Below are 15,139 nucleotides of genomic sequence, written 5' to 3'. Positions count from 1 at the left end.
AATTATACAATTAAAAGATCCAAATCAATATTTTTATACTCTCACTCTCTCTCTCACTATCTCTCTCTCTATCTCTTTGTATCTCTTTCTTCTCTCACTCTCTCTCTCTCAATAACACATAACAACTGAATTTATCATAAATTCATGTCCTAACTAAGAAAAATGCCTAAATCAGCTACATTACAAGCAACGTTAATCAAAATACACACACATAAGCAAATCACAGCAAATAGCACACATTTAAACAAGGAAAATAGTATAAAACATAAAAGAAAAAAGCATAAATAGATGTACAAGATGTAAGTAGACATACAAGATACTCCATAGGCATGAAATCAAATGATGAAAAGACCTAATTGATTTTTACGCCCAAATCAGTAGCGATTGTGTATTAGGTATATCATTTGTGTTTTCGTTGAAAGTTGGACTAAATTGTAGTTAGAGGGTTAAATTAGTAAATAATTATAAATGCATGTTTTTATGACGTTGCGGAGTGCTACAAAGGGCCTTATTACCCGACAGTGAGAATTAGGGTCATTCAACCTAGTTTTGTGATATTTCATGCCATTATTTATTTTATTCTACTATTTCTCTTCTCTTCTCCTCCAATATCTTCTCTTCTTTTCTCCCCGAAAAATCTCGGAAGCACAACGCAAGAGGTTGTTAGGAAGAAGTGTTCAGGGGCTCGATGAGATTGGGCAGCTTCGATTTTATTTTTTTTGGCAAAGGGTTACATCCGCCTTGATTTCTTTAATTAGATTAAACCAAAACAAGTTTTAAAATAAATTAATTGAATAAAAAATAATTGAATAAAGATAATTATATAATTTCAGCATGAAGCGACGACTATTATTACGAAATTAAATTTATAAACCCGCACGGGAACTCATCCAGAAACAAATCAATTATTTTCCAGCAATTTTACGTTTTAAAAAAATGAACATAGCCGTTAGAAAAAGATTTTAAAACAATATGAAAACGTTCATTTCCCCAATCTTCCTCCAAATTTTCATTCAAAACCCCTCAAATCCCTCGCATATATCCAAACCTCATTTTCAATCTTCTCGTACAAACAAGAAACAACTCTCTCTCTCTCTCTCTCTCTCTCGATGGGTGATCAGAAAAAGGAAGAAGAAGAGCAAAAAGTCCCAGTCTTTACAGTATTCAAGAAAAACTCAATCTTGAAAAACATATATCTTGATGCCCCCATCAATTCAACAACAAATGAAGAAGATGATGAACAAGATATTGTAATTGGGAGACACCCAGATTGTAGCATCACCTTGGATCATCCTAGTATTAGTAGATTTCATCTTCGTCTACATTCAAAACCCTCTTCTCTCACACTCTCTCTTGTTGATTTATCATCTGGTTAGTATCGTTTCTTCATCATCCAATCTTCTTTTAAACAGCTTTTTTGTGTGTTTCTTCATTTTTTGATATACCCCTTTTGGTTGTCTTGTCTATATGTGTATATGCATCTATGTTTTGGGACTGTTTGTTTAGTTCGGGTCATTTCTTGAATGTAAAATTGTACTTTTGATTGAAAAGTTTAATAGGGTTTTACTGTTTTCTTGATTTAGGTTGTGTTGTGATTTGTACATTTCTGCGGGTTTCTTGATTTTTGGGTTTTGGTTCTTGATTGTTTGTGTAGTTCTTGGTACCTTGTCATGAGTGTCGATCTGGGCAGAAAAATTGGTAATGTAGGGAAAATATCGTTATACATACACTGAGATAGTTTTAATAGAAGTACAGATCAATGGACCTCTGGAAATATGTCTCATAAACCGAAGAAACTGAAATCGCTGTATAAGAAAGAGAGGTTGAGTTAATTGGATAGTTTAGATGACGTGCGTACTAGTCCTGATTCCTGTACCTTAATTGAAACCGTTAGACAGTGAAAAGTGTTACAGGTAGTGTGAAATTTGTAGAAGAGGTAAACAGCTTAAACAAATTTACTAACAACCTCACTCATCAGCTAGCCCATTTCTCAATATCTATACCTGCTGATATCAAGCAAACCTCATCTTTGTAATTTTGCATAACAGCAAGTGACTTGTATGTGTTTGTAGTGATGGTGTCGTCATGTAGGACAGCTTTAGAAAACAATGACTAAACAATATGAAAACATTAAAAGATAGAATCCTTGCCATGTGTCTTTGTCATCCAAAGGGCCATCCGGAGGCAGTGGTGTCCCTCTGTATGTTACTTTAAAGCGGTTTGATAATAAAGTTTTTAGCTACTGGAGGCACTGGTGTCCCTGTATGTTACTTTTAAGCGGTTTGATAATAAAGTTTTTAGCTACCGTATCACTTTTGTCAAGCAGTTAACTGTTTTGATTTCTAATTAAGTTAGTGATATTCAATCATTCTGTTGTAATAGTTCATGGTACATGGGTTTCTGGGAAGAAGGTTGAACCTGGTGTTCAAGTAGACTTAAATGAGGGTGATATAGTACAGCTTGGCGCTTCAAGTAGACGCTACATGCTGCATTGGGTTCCAATGAGCCGTGCTAATAATTATCAGCAATCCGATAAAGAGAATGATGAAAACCCACAAGCTCCTGCTGGATTCTTAACTGGTAAATCACATGCTAAAATTCTAAGTGGCGATCACAAGAAGAATCTGTTGATGGAAGAGTTTGAAGAGAATGAGATCTGTGGCTTTTCGTCTGGACAGGTCCCCTCTAAGGCAATTGAAGAGATTGAATATCAGCAATATGATGAAGAGTATGAACACTCACAAGATCTTAAAGGAGTGATATCTGGTATAGTAGATGTGAATACAACCCCCACTATCGATCACTATGAGGACCCGTTGAGGGTAGAATTTGAAGTTCTATCTGGTATAGCATATGCAAATAGCAGCACTGCTATCAATCATAATAGAGATGAGTTTGAAGCGCATGTGATCTCTGCTTTCTCGTCTGGACAGCTTCTTCATGAGTCAGTTTTGGAGCCTGAATGTCAGCAAAATGATGAAGTGTGTGAAAACTTACAAGCTCTTGATGGAGTTCTATCTGGTATAGCAGATGCAAATAGCAGCACCGGTATCAATCATAATAGAGATGAGTTTGAAGAGCATATGGAGCATGTGATCTCTGCCTTCTCGTCTGGACAGCTTCTTCATGAGTCAGTTCTGGAGGTTGAATGTCAGCAAAATGATGAAGTCTGTGAAAATTCACAAGCTCTGGATAGAGTTCTATCTGGTATAGCACATGCAAATAGCAGCACCGCTATCAATCATAAAGATGAGTTTGAAGAGCATGTGATCACCTGCCTTCTCGTCTGGGCAGCTTCTTCATGAGTCAGTTTTGGAGGTTGAATGTCAGCAAAATGATGAAGTGTGTGAAAACTCACAAGCTCTTGATGGAGTTCTATCTGGTATAGCACATGCAAATAGCAGCACTGCTATCAATCATAATAGAGATGAGTTTGAAGAGCATGTGATCTCTGCCTTCTCGTCTGGACAGCTTCTTCATGAGTCAGTTTTGGAGGTTGAATGTCAGAAAAATGATGAAGTGTGTGAAAAATCACAAGCTCTTGATAGAGTTCTATCTAGTATAGCAGATGCAAATAGCAACTCCACTATCTGTAACAATGAGCACCCTTTGAACAAAGAGTTTGAAAAGAATGAGATCTCCGCCTTAACTTCTGTACAGATTCTCAATGAATCAATTGTAGAGATTGGAAATCAGCAATATAATGAAAATGAAAAAGATGACATCTCACAAGCTGTTGATGGGATTCACTCTGGTATACCAGATGCAAATAGCAGCTCCACTCTCTATCAGAATGAGAACCCATTGAAGAAAGAGTTTGAAAAGGATGAGATCTCCGCCTTTGTATCTGTACAGATTCCCAATGAGTTAGTTGAAGGGATTGGAAGTCAGCAATATGATGAAGATGAAAAGGATGAGATCTGCGCCTTTACTTCTGTACAGATTCTCAATCAGTCAGTTGCGGAGATTGGAATTTATCAATATAATGAAGATAATATAAAATCACAAGCTGTAGATGGAGTGCCATCTAGTGTTCCAAATTCACCTAGCTTATGTCATAACTATCACTGTAAGAACTTGTCAGAGCTCTTTAATTCTTCATTTTCTAAAGAAGATGTGGACATTAATTGTGCTAAAGAAGATGAACAGAAGAAGATGTCAACTTCCAGTTGCTGCAGCCACTGCAGCAGTACCACCTTGGAAAGCAAAGATCAGCTATATCTTTATGAAAATGACCACAACGTTCGGTATTCCTCGAGTTCTGGAGTTCATGCAATACAGTCACTGAGGAACACTCCATGCAAATCAGATCAAGAAAGCCACTGGCCAGAAATCATGGGACATTTGTTATCTGATGTTGGTGAAAGTTCCAAGGCTCTTGACGATGAGAATTTCTTAAAAGCTGACAACAAGCAGAAGGAACCCACAGTCATCACTAGGGCTCCCAAGATGGACCTGACGAACTTTTCTATATGTTGTGAGAGTAATCCTACTGAAGATTGCTTTGGACAGCTTGACGGGAAAAATAAGACGGGGCAGACTTTTGCCATTAATGTGTCTGAACCCAGAGATACAGATGTCAACACTCCATTGAGATCAGGGAAACAATCTGATTCTCCCACTTTTAGTGGAAAACCTACTAGCAATAATATTCAAACTGGTCAATGTTTTCCCACTAATACTGAGGTCAAAGAACTGTACAAAGAGAATTTGGATCATCAATCGGTTTCAGAGGCCCTAATTTCTAACGTAGAAGTGTTTGCAGAAGAAATATTTACTCCAGACAAAGAGAATTTTACTCCCAGCACTCATAAATATAGCTCCACCAAGAAGACCAACAAATTAGAAGAGATCAAGCTTTCAGACCCTCTTTGCTTATTATCATCTCCGACAAAGAATTCTATCTGCTGGAACTTTGTTCAAGATGACGAATTAATGTTCTCTTCTGAAAAAGAGAATCACACTCCAAAGGTTCTCCAGAAATCTAGATTAGTGCAACCGGCCTTCAAGAATTCAGCGAGACTGAATTTTGAATCTGCAACAAAAGATGGAACTAGGAGGGTTCCTTTTAAATCTCTGCTCTCCAACTCTCCAAGCAAGAGCTGGAGCAGCAACTCTGGAAAATATGCTCAACCAATCGAAAAGGTCAGTCAGACATACATTGGCTTCAGTTTCTTAATAATTAACTTGGTTTAGCTTAAAAAATCCCTTTGGATTCCTCAAGTTTTACATGTGCCTCTTTGTATACTACAGAATGCTGTTGTAGGAGACAATAAGCGGTGGATCATGGTAGCAGACACTAATTCTCTCCTAAATAAAGTCTCCAGGAAGGCATTACAGCTTTTGCAAGGAGTGAAGGGGACTCAGCTGATCATACCTAGAGTTGGTAAATTTAATATTTATTTGCTGGCTAAACTTTAAGTTCTCTAGTAAACTATTTTGAGGTTCTTCCTTCTTTTATCAAATAATTATAATACTTTTTGTATAGTAATAAGGGAACTCGATTGCATGAAGCGGAGAGGTTATCTGTTTACAAAAACAGAGATTTCATCAGCATTACAATGGATCAATGATTGTATGAGAAATACGAACTGGTGGATTCATGTTGAGAGTTTGATGGAGGGGGGAAAGCATCCAACTGCTTCTTCTCTATCCACATCTGAAGGGGAAATCGAGGATTTCGCTTTCAGTTCAACCCTGTCCTCCGCTTTTCCGAATTTTTTGGAAATTGTTTCACCAACGCCTGGAGACCATATTCTTGAGTGCGCTTTACTTAATAGAAGAATAAAAAATGATGGAAACCTGGTTATTCTTAGTGATGATGTTTTACTGAAGATTAAGGCCATGGCAGAAGTAAGATTTGTTTGACCTTTTATCTCTTCGTGTTCAAGTACATGTCAAAAATAAACTTGTGTAATTGTTTTACTTATGTTTGCAGGGAATCATATGTGAGGCAGCAGAAGAATTCCGTGAGAGCCTGGTGAATCCGTTCTCTGATAGGTTCTTGTGGGCTAAAAGCTCTCCCAGAGGACTGACTTGGTCTTGTGCAGATGACATTGTTCTGCGGGAGAAGTACTATCGCGGCCCTTTCAAGAAGCCACCATCAAAGTCAGGAGAAAGCTTGAAGGGTTTGAAGCTCATATTGGTTCAAAACCCTCACTTTAGAGGGCTCATTCTAAATTCAAATAATATCAGTTTTTAATTCCAGTTTGCACGAACTCGAAATGAGTTATCTGCTTGTTAACTATATGTACTAGTCTCTATTTTAGACATGGAAACCCAATTTTTCTTGGTCATTAAGGGGTTAACTTTTCTTAGTTACTGCTCTATTTTTCATCTTGCAAGGCGCATTTAAAACTCCGTCAAGCATCCAATTCATCTTAAGTGTGTTGTGTGTTCCAGAACAACACAATTTCTTTAATTATCAATGAGTTAAATTAATCAACATATACAAATAATTACATAGTTGGTCAACTAACAATCCTGCTCAGAGCTATATTTGTGTCAGGTGATAAGCCCAGCTGGCTTTGATGGTTCCAAATTTCCAATTAGAAATCTCTACTTGTACGCCTATGAGCATTATTTAAACAAAATTGGGCCGCCGTGTATATCAACCAGTGTTCCAGAAATCGTTAGGCGTACCAAGGCGGTGAGAGTACCTTCGAGAGATTAATCGGCAAGTCGGAGATTAATCGGAACCGATTAATCGGAACATTAATCGGAAGAATATAAATATTATTTTTAATTTTTATAATTATATAATGATCAATATGTCAAATATTTGTTTAAAAAAAGAAATTAGAATGGTATCAAACAATATCTACACATTTGACATGCGTTACGTAATAATTATTGAGTTTATAATATTAACTATATTTTAATTTACACTTTTAAATTAATTATAAGATGTTATTTTTTTATTTTAACTAAGAAAATAAATATATTAGATTACTTTTTATTTCTTACCAATACTTTATATTAGAAATTGACATGATATTGTGTGAAATTATAAAATTAATGAATTAAAATTATAAAAAAGTAAAAAAATATATTTTTTAATTATTTTCCGCCTAGACCGCCTAGGACCGATTTTTGACCGCCTAGCCCGCCTAATCCCGATTTTGACCCGATTTTTTGAAAAAACACCTAAATCACCGCCTAGGTCCGAGTCGGGGCGTTTTACCACCGCCTAGCGCCTAGGCGCCGCCTAGACCGATTTTTAGAACATTGATATCCTGTGATATAAATAAATACTTTAAAATCCATGCTAACCACAGAGATGGCATCACTAGATGCATGAAACAGTGCATAATTGTGATATTTTTTATTGAAGACTAATTAACCATTTTACATAAGAAAGCAATTTCTAAAAGAAACCATAAACCCCTACCACATATCACAGTTGAAACCTTTTACAAATAATTTAATATATCATTCTAAATTATTAGAACCCGAACTCCTTCCGGTTTCCCTAGGGTAATTACAAGCACCCGAAATCAGGAAAGATAAAGAACTGACTGAATCTTCAAATGGAGGCTGAGGGAAATCACTAAATCCACCGAGACTACCAGTGTCGAAGTCCAATGGCGAGAAAATTCTTGTATCATCGTTAGCAATTCCTTTCTCATCCAAAATATTTTGGAAGTCGTTGGGGCTGAGGTCAAAGTCAGTTCGAGTAACCTTACATGGCACTTCATTGCCTTCCCCGTGATCAGATGACTCAACCACTCCTTTATTTTCGTCTAGTGGAATGGCAGGAGTGTGGCCTTGGAAAAGTGTAATGTGTCCGAAAAGTTTGTCCTTCCTTGAGAAAGTTGTACCACAAGAGCAGAGCCATTTATCCCTGCCACAATGCTTTTCATGTGTTTTAAGATCTGCAATCACTGAGAACTTTTTCGTGTTGCATCGACTGCAAGTGTAGCTTTTGTCACAATGGGTTCTCTTGTAGTGGTTTTTCACGCACAAGATCGTTTTCAAAGGCTGAAACTTTTTGTGATCCTTGTTTCGCTTGCAACCAATGTAAGGACAGGAGTACCTCTTAACCAGTGGGGCCTCAGTGCACATCTCCTTGTGCGGCTTTGCAAGTGCTGCTGGAGTTTTGTATTCATCCCCATGACCTCTCATGTGCATTCGCAAATTGGCATCCCTCTTAAAACCCTTTCCGCATATTAAACAAAAATGAGTGTGAGGGGCAAGGATTTCTTCTTTTTCTAGTTGTAAGATTTCGTACGAACCCGGGGGTAGGTGCTCGCCTTCATCAACTTCTTCTTCATCCTTTGTGTCATGTTCTTCAACATTGTTCCCAATCAGATCAATCTGGTTGGAATGATCTTCTACCTTGTTTACATTTTTATTTCCGGTTCCAGAAGGTCCAGAAGTATATTCAATTTTACCAGGCTGACCAAGTTTGCTTCCGAAAGGATTGCCAGTGGAGAATGTATTCTTGGCCGATGGCAGAAGACTACCGGCAGTTGAGATCAGCTGAACAATAATTGAGGTGAGATCAGCATTGATTAACTGCTGTTGCTGAGCTGCAAGTTCTTCGGATCCATTGACAGCTTCAGTTCTTCGACCAACAATCAGATGTACCAAATCTTGAAGTTGATGAATCTTCTCTTCCATGATTGAGAGATTAGTCAGCATCACTCTTGGATCCCAGTCAGAATTTCGGATTGCATCACGAATGCCATTCATCTGACCATCCAGTTGACCAAGAATTTTCATCTGATTATCATTGTTGCAAGTATATGTACATGGAGTTTGAGAAGCTTGACTGAATTCAGGAAATTGTTCTTCTATGCTCGTCGAGTAATCAATAAGTGAAGGGTCATTCCACTTTTGCAGATTTTGTTGGGAACTGAAATTGATAAAAGATTGTTGATCAGGAGGGACCTTCTTTTGTAATTCAAGCTGGGTCGAAGAAGGTAACTGCTTCCATATTTCTGTTGCACACGACCTCTTTTGAAGATCCATTATATCCTCCACAGCACTAATTTAAAGCTAGAAATCTGTAAAGCAGCAAGACAATCAAAGAAAAAATTACTTAGGAACCTCGAAGCATCGAACTCGGATAAACCAGGTATATATTCACAACAACCAAGTAAACCAATGGAGCAAGAAGACTGTCTTTATAGATTACAAATGAAAAATTAAATCCCTCTTATTACCATGAAAGAGATAAAAATATTGAATAATAACAAAGGAAACCCCTCACAAAAATATGTATATATACATGGGGAAATAGTCAAAGAGACACAAATAACATATGTCTGTGTTTCGTAACCAGTGATCTCCTAAGAATTCATTTAAATGAAAAACAAATGTAACTGAAAAACTTATACATAAAATTGAATAACCCCAACTCGAGTCGATATTTTTTAACAAAAAAGACTAAACTGCTTGGTGAGTTTACTTTCACATCAACCTAAAGTCCCATGCATCTTCAAAATTACTCCAATTGACCAAGATCCCACTTTGAATATCTTTCGAGTACATCCAAATAAGAATCCTAACCAACCTTCATACATATGTAATATTGTAATCCCAGATTTCATTTCAAGAAACAGAAGTGAAACTAATATAGAACTAACATAACCCGTAAATAAAAATAACTAAATCAAGATATTCCAATAAACCTAAAGTCTCATCTTTCTTCAATATTACTCAGTTTTACTTAAATTGACCAATTCCACTTGAAATATCTCCCTAGCATATCCCAATGAAAATACTTTAGGCAACCTTTAGATACACATATAATTAAATCCATACTTCATCTCAAGATACTAAAGTTAAAACTAATCAAGAACCAACATGTACCCATCAAAACTAAAGCTAAAAATCTAAAGCACATACAAATTTAGAAACCCCAAAATTCCATCTTACTTCTGTATTAGTACTCAAATTCACCAAGATCCCACTTTTCAATATCTTTCAAGAAAATCACAGTAAAATTATTCAAAAAGAAAAAAAAAATCACACATATATAAAGCAAATCCCATATTTCAATACGAGAGACTAATACAAAACTAATGAAGAAGTAACATTTACCCATCAAACTTAAGCTGACAATCTACAGAAATTAAAAAAAAAAAACCCAAAATTTTACTAAAAAAAATATCTAAAATAAATGAATAAAGATAAGGTCAAGAACAAACCAGATAAAAGATTAGAGTAGGATGCAGCTTGGTGGATGAGTAAAGGGGGATAGAGAAAGTGAAAGAGAAAATGCAAACTCAAGTCTTTTAAGTATATATATATATATAAGGGATATAACATCTTCGGTACCAGGGAAGCTTACCAGTCTGTATCATTGTGGGGTCCAACTATTGTAATCTAATCAATCTTGGCCCTTGATTAAGGTTGTCATGTTGGTGTATACTGTTCATATCCTGGTCAACATTAAGGAGAACGGATACCATCCTAACCCGACTTAATCCAATTTATCCAAAAAAAATTAAGCGAACTGTTATTATGAACTTTATTTTTTTCTTAAATATTCAATTTATTTAACTTTAAATAATTTTAATTTGATCTAAAATTGACCAACGTTTACAAAAATGAATACGACTTAAAACTTGAAATTGGCACCCTTTAATTATAAAATACATGAATTTATGCTTTGTCCTGAATTAGTTGTGTTTACTAAAAAAATAATTAAAAAGTAACTTTTTCCTGAAATTTTGAAAGTACATTATTTATATCTGCTGATTTTATTTTCTTTTAATTCCTAAATATATTGTACCAAATTAACAGGAAATAAGGATCCTGTTTAGAAGTTAATTTTTTGAACCTAATTAGAGATTTGCAAATGAAACCTCTAATATTATTGTTTGGTAATTAATTATTTAAAATAATTATTTGATCTAAAAAATTAGTTGGAGAATCTTTTACACTTAAATAATTATTTATGTATATAAAAACTAATTAAAATGTTTATTTATCAAAACTAAATTTAATTCGCTATTCAAAATGGCTTAAAAAGAACTATGCGTGTAATTGTCAAATATGACCAAGATTTAAACCGTTGTACTTTTTTTTTGGTAATTGCCGACCAGCAAGAACTCTGGGTTACGGAATCTAAACACTAGTTCTGGATCCCCACAAACCTCATTAACCCAAGCGGAACACTCTTCATTATCTACACTAAATAAATGATGAAATGACAATGCATCTTCTATTTATGTATCATATTGTAACATTCCAGTCCCACATAAGATTTGAAACTTCTGTTTAGTTTATAAAATAAAATACTACTATTACTTGCATCAACAAATCATGATATGTTAAGGATTTGTGATGGACTTGTTGTTTACAGCGGTTGGCTGCATTTGGGACAGTAGTCTCTTCCTTATTTCGGACTCGAATCGGGACTTGTTTTGAAAAAAGTTCAGGATTTGACCCGGGTTGTCACATATGATATCAGAGCCGATTCTCGAAAGTTTGATGCGTCAAGTTGATGAAGGTGCGGATACAAAGGTTGGTGGAATTATCACACAATGGCAAGAGATCGGAGGTGGGGACACGAAACCGGCCGATATTATCCCACAATGACTAGAGAGACAAAGATCCGGACCTATGGGTTGTCTGTTCTAGCCTGCCGAGGATGTCAGTAATTTAAGTAGAGGAGTTTGTAACACCCCAGTCCCACATTGAGGAGATTTGGGAAAACTTGATGCGTCAAGTTGCCCGAGGTGGGAATACGAACGCTGGTGGTATTATCCCACAATGGCAAGACGGACGAAGGTGGGGACACAAAGCCAACCGTTATGAAAGGACATCTTCGATTAATTATTTATTTTGGTATTTGCATAATTCAACATAAAATTTAAAACACATATATTCTCTCCAAATAGGCATGAATTTAATTGACATAATCAAAAGTGAAAAACCATATCTAGCAAAATATTTTTCAAAATATATTTATATTTTATATATAAATACAAGAGATATTCCAATTTGCTGAAAATCAAAAATACATATATTTTAAAGGAATATACTCCAAAGCAATGAGATCGTAAAAAAACTATCGGAAATATGATTTTTCTTAGGCACTTTTGCAATATTAATAAGGCAACAAGTTTGAAAAAGAAATATCAGAACTTGGATATTCTTTAGAAGGCTCGTGCTAAATTTATTTCAAAAACAGATGGTTTTAAAAGAGATAAAATATATATCTTTCACTCCATAAAATAGTTATAAATCCAAAGATATATTTTTACACCCTTAGAAATTAATATTTGATAAAGGAATACTTCTCATTTTATACCCCTCCTCATATTTTTCTAGAGCTGTAAACGAACCGAACTCGGATGAACTCGGACGAACTTTTAACGAACTCGGACAAAATCTTAACGGACCAAACACTGTTCGATAAGCTTATCGGACAAGATTTCTTGTCCGAACTCAAGGTCGGTAATATTCGAACCGAACCCGAACTGTTCGCGAACATCATTTGTATTTTTTTAAAAAAAATAATTTTAAATATTATTTAAATAAAAAATTATGTCAAACTATTAATTATATATTTTTTTATAAATAAAATATTTATTTGAAATAATTATAAAATATATTTAATATATATTATTAATAATATATATTATTTATACATATAATATTATAAATATACTATTTTTTTAACCGAACTCGAGCTTAACGAACGAACCGAACTCGAACCGAACTCGAGTCGAACACCTTAAAAGTTCGGTTCGGTTCCTTAAGATTATCGAACAAGAAATGTTGTTCAAACTCGAGTTCGATAAGCTTATCGGACGAGCTTATCGAGCTCGAACTCGAACGAACCAGACGAGTTTAACAAACAGCTCGGTTCGTTTACAGCTCTATATTTTTCCAAGTAATTTTCTCTCGTATCACAAATATATTATTTATCAGAGAAAACTTTTAAATACTTAAAAATATTTCCCACACTCTCAAAATATTTTATATTTAAGGAAATATATTCTAAGTATTTATTTTAGCACAAACTGAGCCAACAAGGTCTATCTGCTTTCATAAAAGATCGTTCATATTTTATCTGGAACCAAACCCTGATTTAATGATTTTAAATCCAAATAAAATACTTTCACTTGCTATAAAATCTTGAAACTTAATATTTGTAACTTAAATGGTATTTTCTATGCATGGTTGAAGTTTCGTAATTTTTGAGAAATTTTGTCCGGGTGTTGACCAAGACTTTGACCGAGCGTTTGACCAAGCTACCTTTGACTAAAATTGATCAAAACCTGCGGATCATCATTTTATGATATTATCTCAAAAACCTCTCTCCTACAAATATGTATCATATATTCAAGGTTTTTTATCTTCAAACTTAGTTCCACCAACCAAACTCTATCGTCCCAAGCAAAACTCATCCATACCACTTTCTTGCCTCCCGAAGGGCTGCCCAAGTTCGACCAACAAGCCAAAATCCGGCCGAACCTCCGGCGAATTTTTCCGGCGAACTTTTCCGTTCATCTCTTAAAAGTGGTAAACCTCTTAGCTTTCATCTGAATCTTAACCGACCACTCTTAATATTCATATAAGAAGTTTAGTAACACCTTCTCTTCATATCTACAAGCTCTTATATAGAATAACTTAAAGAAAAACAAATCCGTACAAGGCTTGTTTTCTACAAATAATACACTTCTAGCACGAAGTGATAATTTCATACAACGCTTGGTTTATATTCCTAACTAGCACCTTTAGTGTTTCGTGCGAATTAAATTACAAAGCTAGCATTTTATTCTTTAAACTTAAATGCACTTATTTTGGCCATATACTGATATATTCGTTATAATTGTTTAACAAGACTTAAGTGACTTCCCTTGCTAACATCTTTAGTGTTCCGTGGGAAAAACTTAAGCCTTATATTATATATATCTATATATACATATTTATTATATTTAGTTAAAAGATTTAAGTGAATTCTTTTACCAGCACCTCTAGTATTTTGTGGGAAGATCTCAAAATTTTTAAGTAAATATAAGTATATATATAATCGTATAAGAATTAAGTGACTTCCCTTACTAGAATCTTCAGTGTTTCGTGGGAAAAACTTAAAGCTTATATTGTATTATATTATATATATACACATATAAATTGTGCTAATATAATTTAAACTCTACTCTTATATTGTTTTGATATATTGTGTTTAAATTGCGGACCTTTTATTCTCTCGGCCAAATATTTTATTAGTGCAAATAGTTAAAGAATAAGTGTAACGTTCTCGATTTATAAAAGTCTACACATGACTATATTAAACGAGAAATTATTTTATCAAAGATCCGAAAACTATAACGCTTCACCAAGGACTTGATATATTTATTACTTCGGAAATAAGATATATTATACAAAATGAAGTAATACCAACTATACTTTAACATTCACTTAATCTGAGGAAAAGTATACATTAATATTCTTTTAAGAATATTTATAAGTCATCTGATCTAGTTAAGTGTATTACTAGTCCAAACTCTTTTTAACTATAACGGGTATTGTTTCGTAAATATTGTCTTCTTCGTTTTGCAGTGAGGTGAAGTATAGTGAGGTGATTCTCGTTTTAAGATCCAAGTCCCAGACGTAATAACGAGGAGTTAGTAGTCTTTGCACCGTGAGGAAGAGGAAAGACCCAAGACCAACTACTGAGATCCAAGACCGGAAAAAGTTTAGAAGGACAAAGACTACACCAAGGGTTCTACATCAACTTTTGAAAAATAACAGGGTGTTATTGTCTAAGATAGGTTGTGTAGGTTGCACATTTATTTTGAGTTGGTAACCCGGAGTTACGCACCAAGACAAGTATTTGTGGGGTTGTAAAGGCTTCTCCGCCTACGTAAGGAGCAATGTTATTTTAAGGGAAAACTCGGGTCCTGGAGAGGAGCTCGGGGACTGGACGTAGGGGTGAGCGAATCTATTAGAGGTTGCGCCATCGCGAACCAGGATAAATCTCTCATGTGGTATTTTCTTCCTTGTTTTTTATTTCCACATATATATAATATGCATCGGTAAAATATTTAAAATGGGATAAATATTTTTAAAACGCCATAATAATTTTTAAATCGGTAATTAAGTTATTCAATCCCCCTTCTAGATTAAAATAGCCCTTTTACGGGACCTAACACATTATTATCCCACAATGGCTAGA

The 15,139-nt window shown here is 34.9% G+C and overlaps 2 protein-coding genes across 2 annotated transcripts; one reads left to right on the top strand and one right to left on the bottom strand.

Moving 5' to 3' along the window:
* The first annotated feature begins 992 nt into the window (after nucleotides 1-992).
* On the top strand, nucleotides 993-6,317 carry LOC141712437 (FHA domain-containing protein PS1). The gene is given in 6 exon segments (XM_074515371.1): nucleotides 993-1,371; nucleotides 2,383-3,301; nucleotides 3,303-5,145; nucleotides 5,254-5,386; nucleotides 5,489-5,853; nucleotides 5,939-6,317. Coding segments are annotated over 6 exon segments (3,786 nt in total). The 5' UTR covers nucleotides 993-1,109; the 3' UTR covers nucleotides 6,203-6,317.
* A 982-nt stretch (nucleotides 6,318-7,299) lies between these two features.
* LOC141712436 (protein SENSITIVE TO PROTON RHIZOTOXICITY 1-like) lies at nucleotides 7,300-10,264 on the bottom strand. The gene is made up of 2 exons (XM_074515370.1): nucleotides 10,155-10,264; nucleotides 7,300-9,008 (listed from the first exon to the last, which is right to left on the bottom strand). The coding sequence occupies exon 2, from the start codon at nucleotides 8,971-8,973 to the stop codon at nucleotides 7,432-7,434; it is 1,542 nt and encodes a 513-aa protein (XP_074371471.1). The 5' UTR covers nucleotides 8,974-9,008; nucleotides 10,155-10,264; the 3' UTR covers nucleotides 7,300-7,431.
* Nucleotides 10,265-15,139: the final 4,875 nt, after the last annotated feature.

This window comes from Apium graveolens, chromosome 3, assembly GCF_009905375.1.
Source record: "Apium graveolens cultivar Ventura chromosome 3, ASM990537v1, whole genome shotgun sequence".
In the NCBI taxonomy this organism is placed as follows: domain Eukaryota; kingdom Viridiplantae; phylum Streptophyta; class Magnoliopsida; order Apiales; family Apiaceae; genus Apium; species Apium graveolens.
This window is presented reverse-complemented; position numbering and strand designations above follow the sequence as displayed.